This window comes from Physella acuta, unplaced genomic scaffold, assembly GCF_028476545.2.
Source record: "Physella acuta isolate Inbredline_101_S28 unplaced genomic scaffold, ASM2847654v3 ptg000973l, whole genome shotgun sequence".
Taxonomy (NCBI): Eukaryota; Metazoa; Mollusca; class Gastropoda; family Physidae; genus Physella; species Physella acuta.
Genome location: NW_026732490.1, coordinates 145456 through 160667, shown reverse-complemented (window position 1 = coordinate 160667; position 15212 = coordinate 145456). Strand labels below are relative to the sequence as shown.

The window sequence follows — 15212 nt, the reverse complement described above, 5'->3', positions numbered from 1 at the left end:
AACATAGTAACAAACTTGAAAGTCGAAACGTGAAGGGTTTTCAATGTTCTTGGTTTTATATCCACTCAAAAATAATACAACAGGTTTTAAATAAGAACATCTGTAAATAAGTAATATTGTAAATAATAAAATACGACTTTAAACAGAAAATGTGTATATTAAGTGAAATGGTAAATAATAAAATACGGCTTTAAATAGAAAATGTGTACATTAAAATGTGTATATTATATGTGTCTGGTAAACAAATTAGGGCTTTAAATATGAAAATGTGTATGTTAAGTGAAATTATAAATGAGTTTTAAATAAGAAAAATTGGTATATTAAGTGAAATTGTAAATAATACAATACGGTTTTAGATAAGAAAATAGCGTATGTACGAGACGCTACCTAATGAGTGTGCTACCCAATAGAGCCAGGAGATGGCAGCACTTTAAAGAAACCATCGCCAGACGGCGCCAAAAGAGAACAAAGACACGAGATGAATGGTGACTAATGACAGACCGCTGGTCAGTTGCCCCCTTCCCCCTGACATGGGTAGGGACTAATTGTTTAAATAAGGGGGATGCTGAGGTGTGAACTGAGACGTCATGGTTTTAATGTATTCCTAGAGCCTAAATGTAGCTAGCCATGAAACTGGACAATGTGTCATCACAGTTTCTATGAGACACACGGCAGTAATGAGAGTACTAAAACCTTTTAATTAACTACATTGTTTGAAGTTATAGGCCAGAAGTTTCATTGAATTACTTACATTGTTTAAAATATACTCAAAGCCTCTTACACTAATGAAATTGCTTGAGGAAAAATAGCGGACCACGATACGTTTTTGTTAGTGGCATTGTGTGATCTCCCCTAAACGTTCTAGAATATGCTGATATAACACTATGGGGGATGGCAATAATTGTTTTTAATTACTTAAACAGAATAGAATCTCGTAGAAAAAAGAACTGCGCACCAAGTGAATGGCAACCAATGAATGTGTAATAGTGCGGAATATTAGTACTTAATAAATTCATATGCGTTTTTTTTTAGAAATCGGAAATAGCGTAAAGTACTACTTCCGGTAAACAGAAATTACTCAATATTTGATAGAAGGCGGAGATTTAGATCTTTTACTTATATGTAAAAATTTCGTCTCTCTGTCTGAAACAGTACTCAACTTGTAAGCTTTTGAAAAACCAAAAGCAGAATAAATTCAACTTCCGGATATCTGAAATCGCTTTAAAAAAATAAAGGACGTCAACCTAGCTGTAACGGTGTTCAAATGATCTTGTTCAATGACACACAGACACACATCCACACACAGATATACGGACAAACTTGCAAAACTGTAAAACGGGTAGATTTTTTAAAAAATTTTACACGATTACAATACTTCCTGTATACTTCGTATACGAGAAAGTAAAAAACTAAGGCCTACTGAAATGAAATAATTTTCTCGTGTGTAATGTGAGAACACGAAAAGTGCAGAATATGAGAAAATCAAATGTGTAAAATATGTATTATCCCCTTGCTAACGAATTTTTCGAGTTTAGAGGAAATGGACCAGGTAATTACTACACCTTGAATTATGCATCAAATTAACAAGAAGGTAAAAAAAATAACAAAAAAATGCGTGCCAAGAGGCCTGGAATAACAAGAGATTATCTCAACGCTTCGTGATCACGTTTTCCCACAAGAATCTATTTTTGTCCCGTATTTTAGACTCACCAAACAGTTGCGCAAGGTATTTAAAACCATTATTAGAATACAATAATTGATACCATTATCTACTGGGCTGTTAAATGCGCTGCCAAAATCAAATCTCCCTCGCGCAATAAAAAAAAAAATCCATCAGAAGTTTCCAGTACACATAATGTCTGTCTACGCAATCTAGTTCTTCAACTAGGCAAAGAGCCTTTTAAAAACAGCCCTGTAATCAAATCACTACGCGGTGATGTCTAGCCTACAGCCTGCCGGCTCTACGATGGGTGGGTGCGTTCAAGTAAAAAAATTATCGCCGGATTAGTTTAGTTTATAGCTGCTTTTTACCTGAGCCGGAAACCTAAAACCTTTTAGCCAAGGAAATCAAAGGCTTTAGCACAACAAAAAAACAAAAGGTGATGTGCTGTGCAATTAAGATAGAGCGGCATTATATCACAGGAAAAACCATTTCAGCTCAATGGAAGGATAGAACTGTTTTTATTTGAAAGCAAAATCTGCCAGATCATTTTTTTAAATGTCTTAATCATTTACTGCTTTATCATTTGTTGGGGGATTCACAATCTGTTCGGCTCAACATTATCTGAACTATCTGCGTTAACAAAGCCTTCTTGTATGAACTAAACGACTCGTATAGGGACTTCTCGACTTCTGCAAGGAGTACTAGACTTCTGCATTGACTACTAGACTCTTGTATGGACTACTAGACTCTTGCGAGGACTTTTCGACTCCTGCATTGACTATTAGACTCCTGCATAGAGCAGTAGACTTTTGCATGGACTACTAGACTTTTGCATGGATTACTAGACTCCATGGACTACTATACTCCTGTATGGACTTACACCAAAAAAACTTCACAGAGGTAGGATCGGCTTACCTGCCTACCCCACTGAGAGGCAGAGCTTGAACCAATCAGACCTAACTGTTTAGAAAGATGTTAATTGTGTTAGGAAACAAAACCTGCTAATTTAAGACAAATAATAACTCCAACCCCATTTGCCTTGAAGGTAAAACCTCCCCCTCCCCACCCTCTTGCACATCTATACGTCCACCATAAAAATATACAAATAATCGTCCTGACGTTTTAGAAGACGTCAGACGTTTCGCCGATATAAAAAAAAAAAGAATACGTGAGACTTAGTGACGGCTATCTGAGCTCTCTTTAAAAAATTCTTCAAAACAAAATACATGGTAGGATAAGCGTGAAAAAAATCACGCACCTGTCATTTGGTAAGCCCCGGAGTTTTCCCAATGGGACAGATACGTGCCGGCCCTGTAATGCTAAAGTCATCTCTTCACACCAGGTAAAAACATGCGGCTCTGTGTGAAACCAGGTACGTTGTAGAGAGTACCTTTAAGACTGCTACTACCTGAAAGTTGGTTAAACCAGGTACGTTGTAGAGAGTACCTTTAAGACTGCTACTACCTGATGGTGAAACCAGGTACGTTGTAGAGAGTACCTTTAAGACTGCTACTACCTGAAAGTTGGTTAAACCGGGTACGTTGTAGAGAGTACCTTTAAGACTGCTACTACCTGATGGTGAAACCAGGTACGTTGTAGAGAGTACCTTTAAGACTGCTACTACCTGATGGTGAAACCAGGTACGTTGTAGAGAGTACCTTTAAGACTGCTACTAAAGTTGGTTAAACCAGGTACGTTGTAGAGAGTACCTTTAAGACTGCTACTACCTGAAAGTTGGTGAAACCAGGTACGTTGTAGAGAGTACCTTTAAGACTGCTACTACCTGAAAGTTGGTTAAACCAGGTACGTTGTAGAGAGTACCTTTAAGACTGCTACTACCTGAAAGTTGGTGAAACCAGGTACGTTGTAGAGAGTACCTTTAAGACTGCTACTAAAGTTGGTTAAACCAGGTACGTTGTAGTGAGTACCTTTAAGACTGCTACTAAAGTTGGTTAAACCAGGTACGTTGTAGAGAGTACCTTTAAGACTGCTACTAAAATTGGTTAAACCAGGTACGTTGTAGTGAGTACCTTTAAGACTGCTACTACCTGAAAGTTAGTTAAACCAGGTACGTTGTAGAGAGTACCTTTAAGACTGCTACTATCTGAAAGTTGGTTAAACCAGGTACGTTGTAGAGAGTATCTTTAAGACTGCTACTATCTGAAAGTTGGTTAAACCAGGTACGTTGTAGAGAGTACCTTTAAGGCTGCTACTACCTGATGGTGAAACCAGGTACGTTGTAGAGAGTACCTTTAAGACTGCTACTACCTGAAAGTTGGTGAAACCAGGTACGTTGTAGAGAGTACCTTTAAGACTGCTACTACCTGAAAGTTGGTTAAACCAGGTACGTTGTAGAGAGTACCTTTAAGACTGCTACTACCTGATGGTTAAACCAGGTACGTTGTAGAGAGTACCTTTAAGACTGCTACTACCTGGAAAGTTGGAGAAACTACGTTGAATAAAGAACCTTTAAGAGTGCTACTACCTGATAGTTGATATACACTGGTTCTAGTGTTAGCGACGTCTAATTTCAGTTCAAGATAGCAAAAGATACACGAGAACATCACCTAAACATCAAGATGTTTACTTTAACTATCCACCATCTGCTTATGTTTGTTAAAATAATTACTAAAATACAAACACAACCAAAAAACCGCCCCTCAACTTGAAAGGAACTAAAAATAAAAACGTTTTTAATAGCTACTTTATATTATTTATTTACGTAGGCATAAAAAAATTTAAAACAAAACAAAATAATTGAAACTTTTTTTTTCTTCACGCAACAAGAGCACTGATGAAACATAAACAGCCGTACAAATGGAGCAGGTAAAATAAGCTTTAAAATCAACAAAGTTTACTATGTATTGATGAACTCGTTCCTCTAAATCTACAAAACTATTTTCTCAGTGCTGGCCCTTTGTTTTCTTTTTGAATAAGTAAGGGCGGTAAGCGTACACCAACGCAGGTTTAATGAGGTTGCAAAGGATTAACGGATGTTCAGACAACTCAACCTGCAGTAGATTAACGAAGGTTTAGAGAACTTGCAACAGATCATCAAAAGTTTACAGCCAAGTTGCAGTTGATCGAGAAATGTTCAGAGAACTTACACGGGGAAACACAAGTTAGAGATAAACTTTTTCAGAACCTTTAGTCTGCTGGTGGACAAGGAAGTCTTACAACACGGCAGACACATAGTCGTACACGTACATTACGGTCCATGGGCAGACGCGAACCAAACGACTTTATCATAAATATCCCCAGGCGGAAGTAGAAATTGGACGGAGAAGAAAATCTCCGGTACCAGTGCCGGCAATATTTCAGATCTCTGGAAGAACTCTTTTATAGCAGCTGATTACCATAATAATGAGGAGAGGAATCAGTGGAGCAGGATCCCACTGACCACTGAGGCCGGGTCTGTAAGTCAGACGACAATATAAAGTTGGATCCACCGATGGACATTGCAAATATCCCACATAATAAAAGAGTATTGATTTTGGGGAAACATAAATGCAGGGTGAATCCCTACGGGCTCAGCATTTCTAGTTGAACGACTCGACAAAGACCAGGAGAGACGTGGGCAGTTTCGAGTCTCTCAACTTAAGTGTATTAGATTTCCAGAAACGTATGTCAACTGATGAACAAATACATAAAAAATAAGTTATAAAAACAAAATGCTCACCAGATGGTATTAATGTGATAATAGAGATAAATTGCTTACTGTAATTGAAGGTTATCGTGGCTGTTTTTTTTTTTACTTGTAAAATAAAAAATAAACTTTTTAACTTTAAGCAGTGACATTTGGATAAAAATGTACGTTAATAACTAACAGGGTAAACTTATATCTGCCTGTAAAATCACATTTTTGCCACACGAAACAAAAGATGGCAATGATTCATAACAAGACAACTACAGAAAAAAAAAAAAAAACCTCCTTCACCGGCTAGTTGCGGCCATGTTGTAAACACACTCGGGTATGCAAATTGTGAAATGTGTTTAATGTATGCGGTGGACGCCTCACCTTTTTGACCTTCTTTTTCAACCGTTGTCGGAATTTACTTGAACGTATTGGACGGGGAGGGATCAACTCAATAGAGAAGACGTGTAAACACTGTCAGCACCCAATCCTTTGCTTAGTCACAGGCTGGCTTAAGGGGGCGCCATGGGGTATTTCTCTACTGAAGCATATATATATATATATATATATATATATATATATATATATATATATATATATATATATATATATATATATATATATATAATGTGTACTAAATCCCAAAAATTTGTTTACAATCAAGACTTTACAGCAGCCACACTCTGTGTGTAATTCATTAGCCCAGTTTACAAGGGCGCTGTGCCGTATCGCTGGAATTAGACAACTAATCAGCCAGCAATTTGCTGGTACCTGGCGCGAACCATTAATTGCCTTCTTGTAAAAATCGAAGACTGAACATGCCAGGTAAAACAACTTTCCCGCGCAGCACTTAGGTAAATAAAACAAACCCTGGGGGCAGTTGGTTACACTTACACACACTGTGTAGGTAGTACAGTGAGAGTAATAGGCCAACTTAGTTCACAAATACAGACAGTATTTAATACTGTGCCAGTATAACAATTTTTTTACAACACAGAGAAAAATTAAAAATAAACGTAGAGAAATGTATTTGTGGGAAAATATTAAAATAACAGGGTGTTAATACGTGGGATGTTGAGGAAATTAAGGGACATTTTTAGGTTTGCATGTTATTGAAGGATGTAGACATTTATCAAAGAGTAGTGTAAAATTACACAACACCCAAACTATAATCAGTGCATCGAATTTTCAATATAATTAAAGCAACGAGGTGGATAATGGAACAACAAATGTAAAGGTTTCTTGTTTAATGTAGTGTCTACAATGTAAGTAATATGTAGTCTATGCATCTCTGCGAGAAAGTAAACGACATTTGAAACGACGAAGCCAATGATTAAACTATTCTTAAGCCTGTGTTCACCCCCAAAATATTTTTGCCTGCTGCATATACCAGGTATTTTAAAAGCTGGCCTCCGCCTCTGAAACCGTTAACAACAGCTATTTAATGGCAGGTTTGTGTCCGTCTCGGCACACGACATGCAGAACGCACCAGCGTGGGGCAGGGTTTGATCTCCACAAATAGCACCCGTCTGGTATCCTACACCCGTCTCATGTGACTATGACGGTGTGAAGCAAACAACAACACGTCATTACAGAAGCTGCATTACACCACAATGTACATTACCCACAATTAGCCGTAACGAGAAGCTGCACTCTCCTTCTCCATATGGCCGTGCTATTAGCGCCGAGCAAGATGAAGAGATATAATTACTATCGGATTCTGCCTCTACATGTGATTGACGGCACAGAGTGAAAGCCCTGATAACTGAAGGCCTCTAATCGGATCATTAAAATAGAAAACTCGAAAACTAATCTTGACATTTAAAAACGTCGGCCGTTGAAAAAAAATGGCTTTTTGATATTTAAGAAAAAAATAAATGCCTGTTGAATCAAACCAACCTGATGGCAACCCTTCCTTTCTCGGAATTTTTTTTTTAAATGCGTCTTCCTCCTTTTTTTTTAAAGGAATGCTTAAAGTAATGGAAATTTAATCACAAACGCCCAGTGCATGCAAATGATGTTGATACTGCAGAGAGCATTAGCGGAGTAGTTTGGTATGCAGGGTGAAGCAATGGACAGAACGCGACCAGAAATATTCAGGGGCATGTCTTTTTACAGAAAGGTCAAGATTAGGGTCGGCGTCTCGGGCTTCATAACAGGATCGACCCCCCCCTCCCCCACCCATCAATTCAAATAGAGCCGTGCCGTGTGCAGCTTACAGAAACACTTCACTCTGGATTACACCAGTACAAGTGGCTGCATCCAACTTCATACTTTCAACACAAGAGCTTTTACTGAGTTCACTACTGGTTTTAAACTGCTAGAAATTCACAAAGACGCTGGCAATTATTTCACGTTGTATTCTATTTCAGTCATTTAAATAATTATAATTCACCTAAAACAATTTACACGCTGTATGTTAGGAAACTCATATAACATGTAAATATCCAATCGTTAAAGGACTAGTAATACTCGCACATCGCACCGTCTTCACAAAACGACTTGAAAGTTTTCATAACCGGAATGTAACACGACACCTATAAAGTGACGGTTGATCAGCGTCATTGATAGAGTGTTGTTGAATAGAAAAATACGTCTGTATTATTTGATATATAGAAATCTATGTGGTGTCATACAATTTAAAGAAACTCCCACATACAATACAATTGTGCCGTTGTGTTTTAAATAGGGGGAATGCTACAGGCCTTAACATTTACACAGTATGTGAAGAAAGTCTATCCCCTTACAGGAATAAGAGAGAGTTCTATTTTTATTCATAATTGAACCATCTCTCACCACAATATGTAAAATATATATTTAAGCAAAAATAATAAAAGAAATAAGACAAAAGGAAATAGTGGACGAGTTACAGCAGTATGACTACCACAGGCTCAAATCTAGCTCAGCTTTAACCAGGTCCAGGAAGTAATGAGAGTGCCAGTGTAGCGGTCTGATTGCTAAGACAAGCGCACAATTGATGACCGCAGCTCCCGGAGCCGGAAACCAAAGACCACTCCTGGTCCGGCAGCGGTTTATCTTTCATTACAAGATGGGCATGTAACGATGTAACCTGGGCACTGAGGTGAAGAACGCAAGCCGACAGGAATAACTCGGCAAAGCTTTCCTAATGTATTAGCTACGCTGATGCGCATTCATCCGCGCAGCACAGTTCAATTGTGGTTTATTAGGCTCAACAAATAGGTCCGACACCTTCCAAGTAGAACACACCAGCTAGCTTGTAACAGGTGTAAAGTCTCTCCAAATTGGCGCACGACTTTTTAACCGCTCACCCTTTTAAAAGATTACAGGCATCAGTGCGAGAAGGATACAACGAACGTCGATCTAGAATCTAGAGAGAGAGAAAAATATTTCATGCTGGCTGCGTCATATCTGAGCGCTCATGCGTTAAAGGAACAAGATTAGCAGCCTTGTAAAGTTTACTGGGAGTAAGCCAAAAAATTAATTTAAATAATTATTTCAGCTTGGGAGAATTAGAATACAAACAAAATAGATCAAACTTCTTCTTCTTCTTCTTCGTTCTTAATTATTAGTGTTGAAGGGGATCGAGATTTATCTGCCAGTGGGTTTGAACTCGAGACTGTTCGAATGTATCAACCATGAGCTTTTTGCCGACTCGACCACGCCCCCAACACAATTAAGCGTTACGTGTCAACTGGTTATGCGCCATTGAGGCCATTGACTCCGATTTCAGCCTGCTTTTCTTTTTGGATTTGCTTCCATAGCCTTTGTCCAACCAAGAACAAACTACAAGGCAGCAGTTGTTTAATTTTGGAGTTGTCTCTCCTAGAAGAGTGGCTGTCCCCAGCTAACGAGCCTCATCTGCCCGAGGGTTCGAACTCGAGACTTTTCGGTTTAGCAACCATGAGCTTTACCGACTCGACCACGCCGACCCCTATAGATCAAACGATACACACAATTTATGTAAAGCATCGTTGGCTAAAAACTGCGCCACACTACATCAAATCGATTTTTGACGTAGTCATAAACTTTATAGATGCGAATGCAGCATTTTTACTTTATGATAAAGTAAAAATGCTGCATTCGCATCTATCGTAGGTGGTACTGAAACAACACCACCAATTGTTTTCTTCTAGAATAAATAATTAAGATTGCACTTCAAAATTTAGTTAAAAAATTGAAAGAAGCGGCAGGATCTCAATGTTTTACAGCCAGAATAAAACAAAACGCTGTCGTACAATAAGAGCTCGAAACAAATTACATTTGTTATTCAAATCTTGCGATTCCCAAAGAATGTTCGTGATCGTGCAAAAGGTCAATAGCTCCACTATCTACTTCCCTACCACAGACATCGGTATGTGTACGGACAAACCAAGCAAGTATCAAGATCTTCAGGCGGCTAAACTCTTTGTTTTAACCAGCCAATCAAGGCCTGACCTATGTGACATGACAGAACTCTCCATGGTAACACCTGATGACGCTTCCCTTCAAAATGTCAGACATGGGGCCATAGGTCGGCCTGCTCTAGTTCGCGATTCGTTACCACCGGGACTCATGCAGGGATCCTGTGAGTCACGGCACTTAAAAACGGCGTTAACAAAATTAACCGCAGGGCCGCTGACCAGTCCGGAAATTTCCGGCTGTCGTGAAGGGATTAAAAAATACACCGGATGATTGGTGGCAATAGCGTATCACAGTTTCAGTGTCATTAGAATGTCGCGATTATGTGGCTAATTTAATCAATATACAGCTTAATATTAATATTCATTAGAACATAATATATTTCTTTTCTCAATACTAACTAAAAGTGGAGATAAACCAACGAAGCCACGAAGACACTAGTCTAGAAGCTAGAGGCAGACATTTTTGATGTGTTGGATCAAAGACAGCAAGAACGGGAGATAATTCTTGTTAACTAGGAAAATGGCAGCCCGGCCTAAAATAACTATAAAAATCTAATTTCTCTTCCAGCGGTTGCTCAGTATCAAATTATTGGAATTAAAGGGACAAGCTAGAATTTAGCTTGTCCAAGTTAATCAATAACTGAAACTGGTGACTGAAATTAAGAAACAATTAAATATTAATCAATATGACATAGCATATATAAAACCAGTATCATTCATTCAAAGTAATTCAAACGATATTATTGTTAAGAAGTGTGTTGTTTTTTGTACATTCAAGTAGGCGTATGTTTTTTGAGGAGAAAGTCAATACTGAAAAGAATAGACATAGGCCTGTTTCTCAATGTTGGAAAATTTTAAACTATGTTCACTATTCGTTGGTAATAATCTTATTAGGTTAATTAAACTTGGATAGTGTCAAATATGGAGTATAGGATTTAAGTAGTTTGAATTAGTACTTTCGTGATAAAAACAGTGAGAGTATTTAAAATTAAAATGCCATTAAAAGAACCAGTCTGTCTCTGCGCCAAAAAGAACGGTACAAATTAAATTATCCTTCAGTAGAAAGTTGAACACTTAACCATAATCATGCATCAAAGGGTTGTTATTGAGTTTATTACCATATTTTTAAAACTTTAATGAAGACAAAATGTTGTACATCAAATAGAACTATAACTAGACAAAATATAGACCCGAAGAAATAAATACTTCTACACTTTGTGTTAAAGTTTTATTTAAAAAATCATGAATTTACATATGGAGAAAGAGAATGTTTTTAAATGTTTGAAGTTCAAGTGAAATATGGACTCAAACTCTCATGTTAAATAGCTGTATATAAAGTGTATTGTATTATTATCAGTACATCAATATCATTATGTATATTAAGGTTAGAAATTACTTCATGTTGTTACTACAAATTTTAGACTACAAATAAATATGTACCCACAAGAACCAATATTGTTTGAAATATTAAATGAAACAATTTATATTGAAGTAAGCAATGTTTTTTAGCGATCAAATCTTTTCTTGCCAAAAATTACTATATAATCGTTATCAAATTTTAAGTGTAAGAACACACATCTCAATTCAAACAGATCAAATTGCAAGCAAACAAACACCGGATTGATTTTCCTGTGCAGAGACAACAGATTAGCTTTTAAAATATTGATTTTCAATAGCCATACACTGGAGGGAGAAAGCAAAATACAACTCTTGTTTCAATTTGTGGATTAAACTTGATCTCTTCATAATCAATATTTTACAAAAACTACCATTAAAATAGATTGATGAACATTGATATAATTATAATTACTGAAGAATCATTAAGCCTATAGAAAAATTACACACAGCGTTATTATGTCTGCATAATGTAACACATCAAATGTGTTTTATAATATGAAAAAAAAATCATGTTAGTTGATACAACATTGTTGGTTTTATGAAAACAATATCAGGTCTTAGATAAATGGAAAACATACATGAGATAAGGTTAGTGGAAAGTACTATGTTTTGAAATATAACTGCCTAGATTATCTTTCTACGTGAAATTTACTTTGAAGTAAACAGGGTTTAAAAAACCCTGCTTTATTTTCGTACTGATCGGTGAACAATGCAGTAATTTATAAAACTAATAATTAGTAAACTTTAAGGTATTATTATAATTATTTTAAACTAAAATATGGGCTACATTTATAGGGCTTTGTTGACGTCAGCATTTATTTAATTCAGCAATTTAAAAAAATAATTACACACGATGGCCTACACGATTTTTATTAATATTAGGCCCTAAGCAAAAACATTCAGTAAATAAGTAAAACACAATTCACACACCGGGTCACTAGGAGATGTAATATTAACAAGTGATTAGCAATGAAAATAGAAGAGTAGATTTAGTATTCCTGCTACGTTGGTTTATTATTTTTTTATTTTAGTTTAGGCCTAGTAAATTTTTTGCTAAAACTTTGAACTTACATAAATTATTTATTTATTTATTAAAAACAAAATAGGCAAATAGCCTGGTAATTAAGTAATAGGTAGATTCCAGATCTATGCCTGTAGGTAGCCTAATAACCTTAATAATTGGCAACTGTTGGCTTACACATTTTAATTTAAAATTTAGACCAGCACTACACTACACTTTATTAGAATGACTAGAATTAGTACTAGATCTAGAATTATCTGATTCTAGTAGATCTAGAGACCTAAATTCTACAAAAAGAAATTGAGTACTATTAGTCTAGTCTCATTTAGTGTCATTTACAACTTTAGCATCTACACCTACACTACACTTAGACTACACTACATTCACTACTAACTACAACACACTACACCTCCAGTTTGTTCTTCTCTACAGAGTCTACATATATATTCAACATAATCAATAGGCCCTAATGGATAGAATCTAGATCTAGTAAGTAACACAGACATAGATCATGGGTGATTAACAAATCTAGGCCTAATTTAATTAAATTTTAATGATACTCAAGGAAAAGAAAGTAAACTGAATGTATAGGACTAAAATTAGAATTTTAGAATTAGATTAGATTCTAGAATTAGATCTAGTAGATCTAGAATTGTTAGTTTTTTTAGTACAGTCAAAAATTCTAGACTAGAAAATCTAGATCTAGACTCTAGATTCGATTCTAGAATCTAGATCTAGATCTAGACTCTAAATAGATTAGATCTAGATCTAGATCTAGATCTAGGTCTAGATCTAGATCTAGAATTTACCGAATTTATGACTAGACTAGACTAGAGTCTAGCTACTAGTCTAGCTAGACTCAGCTAGAGTCTAGTTTGAATTAAAATAATTTTAGGTAGGATGGTGAGCTTGAAGTTGAAGTGAAATAATTGACAAAAAGAACATATTTTGGAAACGTGCTCACCTTGGACAGCGTGCGATACGCACGAGCATGATATGAGTATCCACAAAAATACGAGCATGACATCGAGAGTAGAAGAAGAAAGAAGTCTGTGACTGCTGGAGCCCATCAAAACACAGTTCTTCCGACGCCAACTTTTTCTGTGAAATCTACGATCCATTGTAATATCCAGTTCAGAAAACACAAAAACAGACCAATGTATAGGTAGACGATAATAAAAGCAACTTTAATTATCCAAATAACTAAAATAATCCATTGAAAAGAATTAATTTCTCGCGATCAACCGACACCACAACAACTCCTGATACTACTGAACGCCATGGTTGAAAATCATGGCACCGATTTGCAAAACGAGGTTATGGAGGTCAACTTCCAAATTTGGAACGCGTTCAATATGGCTAGAATGAAGTTTTTTCGTTTAGCAAATTCGTAAACGATTTTTTTTAATTAAAAAAAATTACATAAGGTTATTAATTTTACAAAAGTTTAATATAAATTAAAGACTGATTTTTCGCTACATTTTTTTTTAGTCAGAACTGAGACGAGTGGAAACGTCGATGAGGAGATGTTCGGAACTTTTCAATACTGTGCGCCCCGTCCTTTCTCTAGCAAGAGGCCGCCTTTACTGCACAGCCGTTGCGCGGCTCGCGTGTAAAACAAGGTCGAAAACTAGGCTATTCAGAACACACAAATTGTTCGCGCGTGAGTAGTGTCCCGTTATTAGTTTAAAAGTAAAGCGCGTGATGTGTTGGTCTATTAGATCTATATAATTTTGTTATTTTGCAATTCCTCATTTTGGTTGCGTAACATTGTAAACAAAAAGATTAAGGATAATACACGAGTAACAAAAATATGACCGTTTTGACCCGTCTCTTCACCTTTCATTCTTTATAGGCCTATTAATGCACCCGTGATGTGGTCGGGGTTTTTGCGACACTTTGGTTCAGTGTTTCAGACTTTTTATCTCCGGGGGAGGAGGGGGGGGGGGCACTTGATATTTTCGGGGAGGGGGCGGACTAAATTGTCCGGGGGGGGAGGGGGAACACTGCTAAAAGATATTTTTTCTATATAAATTCCATTTCGTTCGAGGGTGGTAGACTTTCTTAGGGGGGGGGGGTCACTTCTGATGGGTGGGGGAAAGGGATCGGACACTTCTTGAAGTAGACCTGTATATTTTCAATAGAAAATATATAGGGACTATTTATATTTTCTGCTTCGTCCCGGGGAATGGGGAGGGGTATGATTGTTTTCTTTAAACTTTTGTATACAACTGTCTAAAAAGAACAGTTTGTGACGTGATTAAAATCTGGCTTTTGAAATATCAAAGGATTGTAATAAACGAAAACAAAAACAACTAATACCTTTTTTTTTTTTGCCCAGTTTTATCCGCTCTCAGTGCACCGCCATTACTACATACAAACTCTCCTCAAGTTATATGACATCTCTCACACTCCCCTCCGCCATAAACCACAACACAACTTGGTACTACAAAATGTTGGTGGTTTTAATAATTATTTATGGCATTCTTAAAAATGTTAGGAGAAATAGCTGGTTGAATTCATCCTTAAACTTAAAAAGCAAGTGTAAGGCGATTTTTTGTCAACTTTTTCATCAGTTCATTCTAATAGAAGAAATGTTGCGGAAATTGCGGGAAAAAAGGTGTTTCTTCAAGACATGACTCTCCGGGGGTTCGGGAAGGGGGGGGGGAATTTTTAGGGAGGGGGAACTAGAATTCCTGGGTGGTGGACACTAAAAACACACGACTTCCTAGCACAGTGTTAGGATTATTGCAGATACTTTAAATGTTATTGCAGATACTTTATCTAGGTGACGTGGATTGTAATGACTGACGAGAAGCCGCGTTGGTTGTTAACAGTCTTTATTATGTACAGACGCCATGTTGCAAAGAGAGGAAGAGAAAGAGCAAGTGGCCAGAGACCACTATATATAGATAACAACATGTAAGGGACATCACTCAAGATAACAATATAAATATAATACTAATACAGAGAGTGAGTTCCCTTGACCTCACAATTATTTCAATCTATTACATCCCTTTACCCTTAGAACACAATAACACATCTCTCAATAGAACAATTGATAGTATCCTAAAATCACCAATTATATTGTAACATGAACACTATGGTAGATTA

General features: G+C 36.7%; 2 protein-coding genes across 6 annotated transcripts in view; one reads left to right on the top strand and one right to left on the bottom strand.

Moving 5' to 3' along the window:
* Positions 1-13599, bottom strand: part of LOC131954112 (neogenin) — a 122064-nt gene extending 108465 nt beyond the window's left edge. For all 5 annotated transcript variants that reach the window (XM_059317635.1, XM_059317637.1, XM_059317636.1 and 2 more), the window contains exon 1: positions 13063-13599. In XM_059317635.1, coding sequence (XP_059173618.1) covers positions 13063-13219 — 157 coding nt within the window. In that variant the 5' untranslated portion in view covers positions 13220-13599. The remainder of the gene's footprint in view (positions 1-13062) is intronic.
* Positions 1-15212, top strand: part of LOC131954116 (uncharacterized) — a 245497-nt gene that overhangs the window by 137959 nt on the left and 92326 nt on the right. The gene's annotated exons all lie outside the window — the stretch shown is intronic.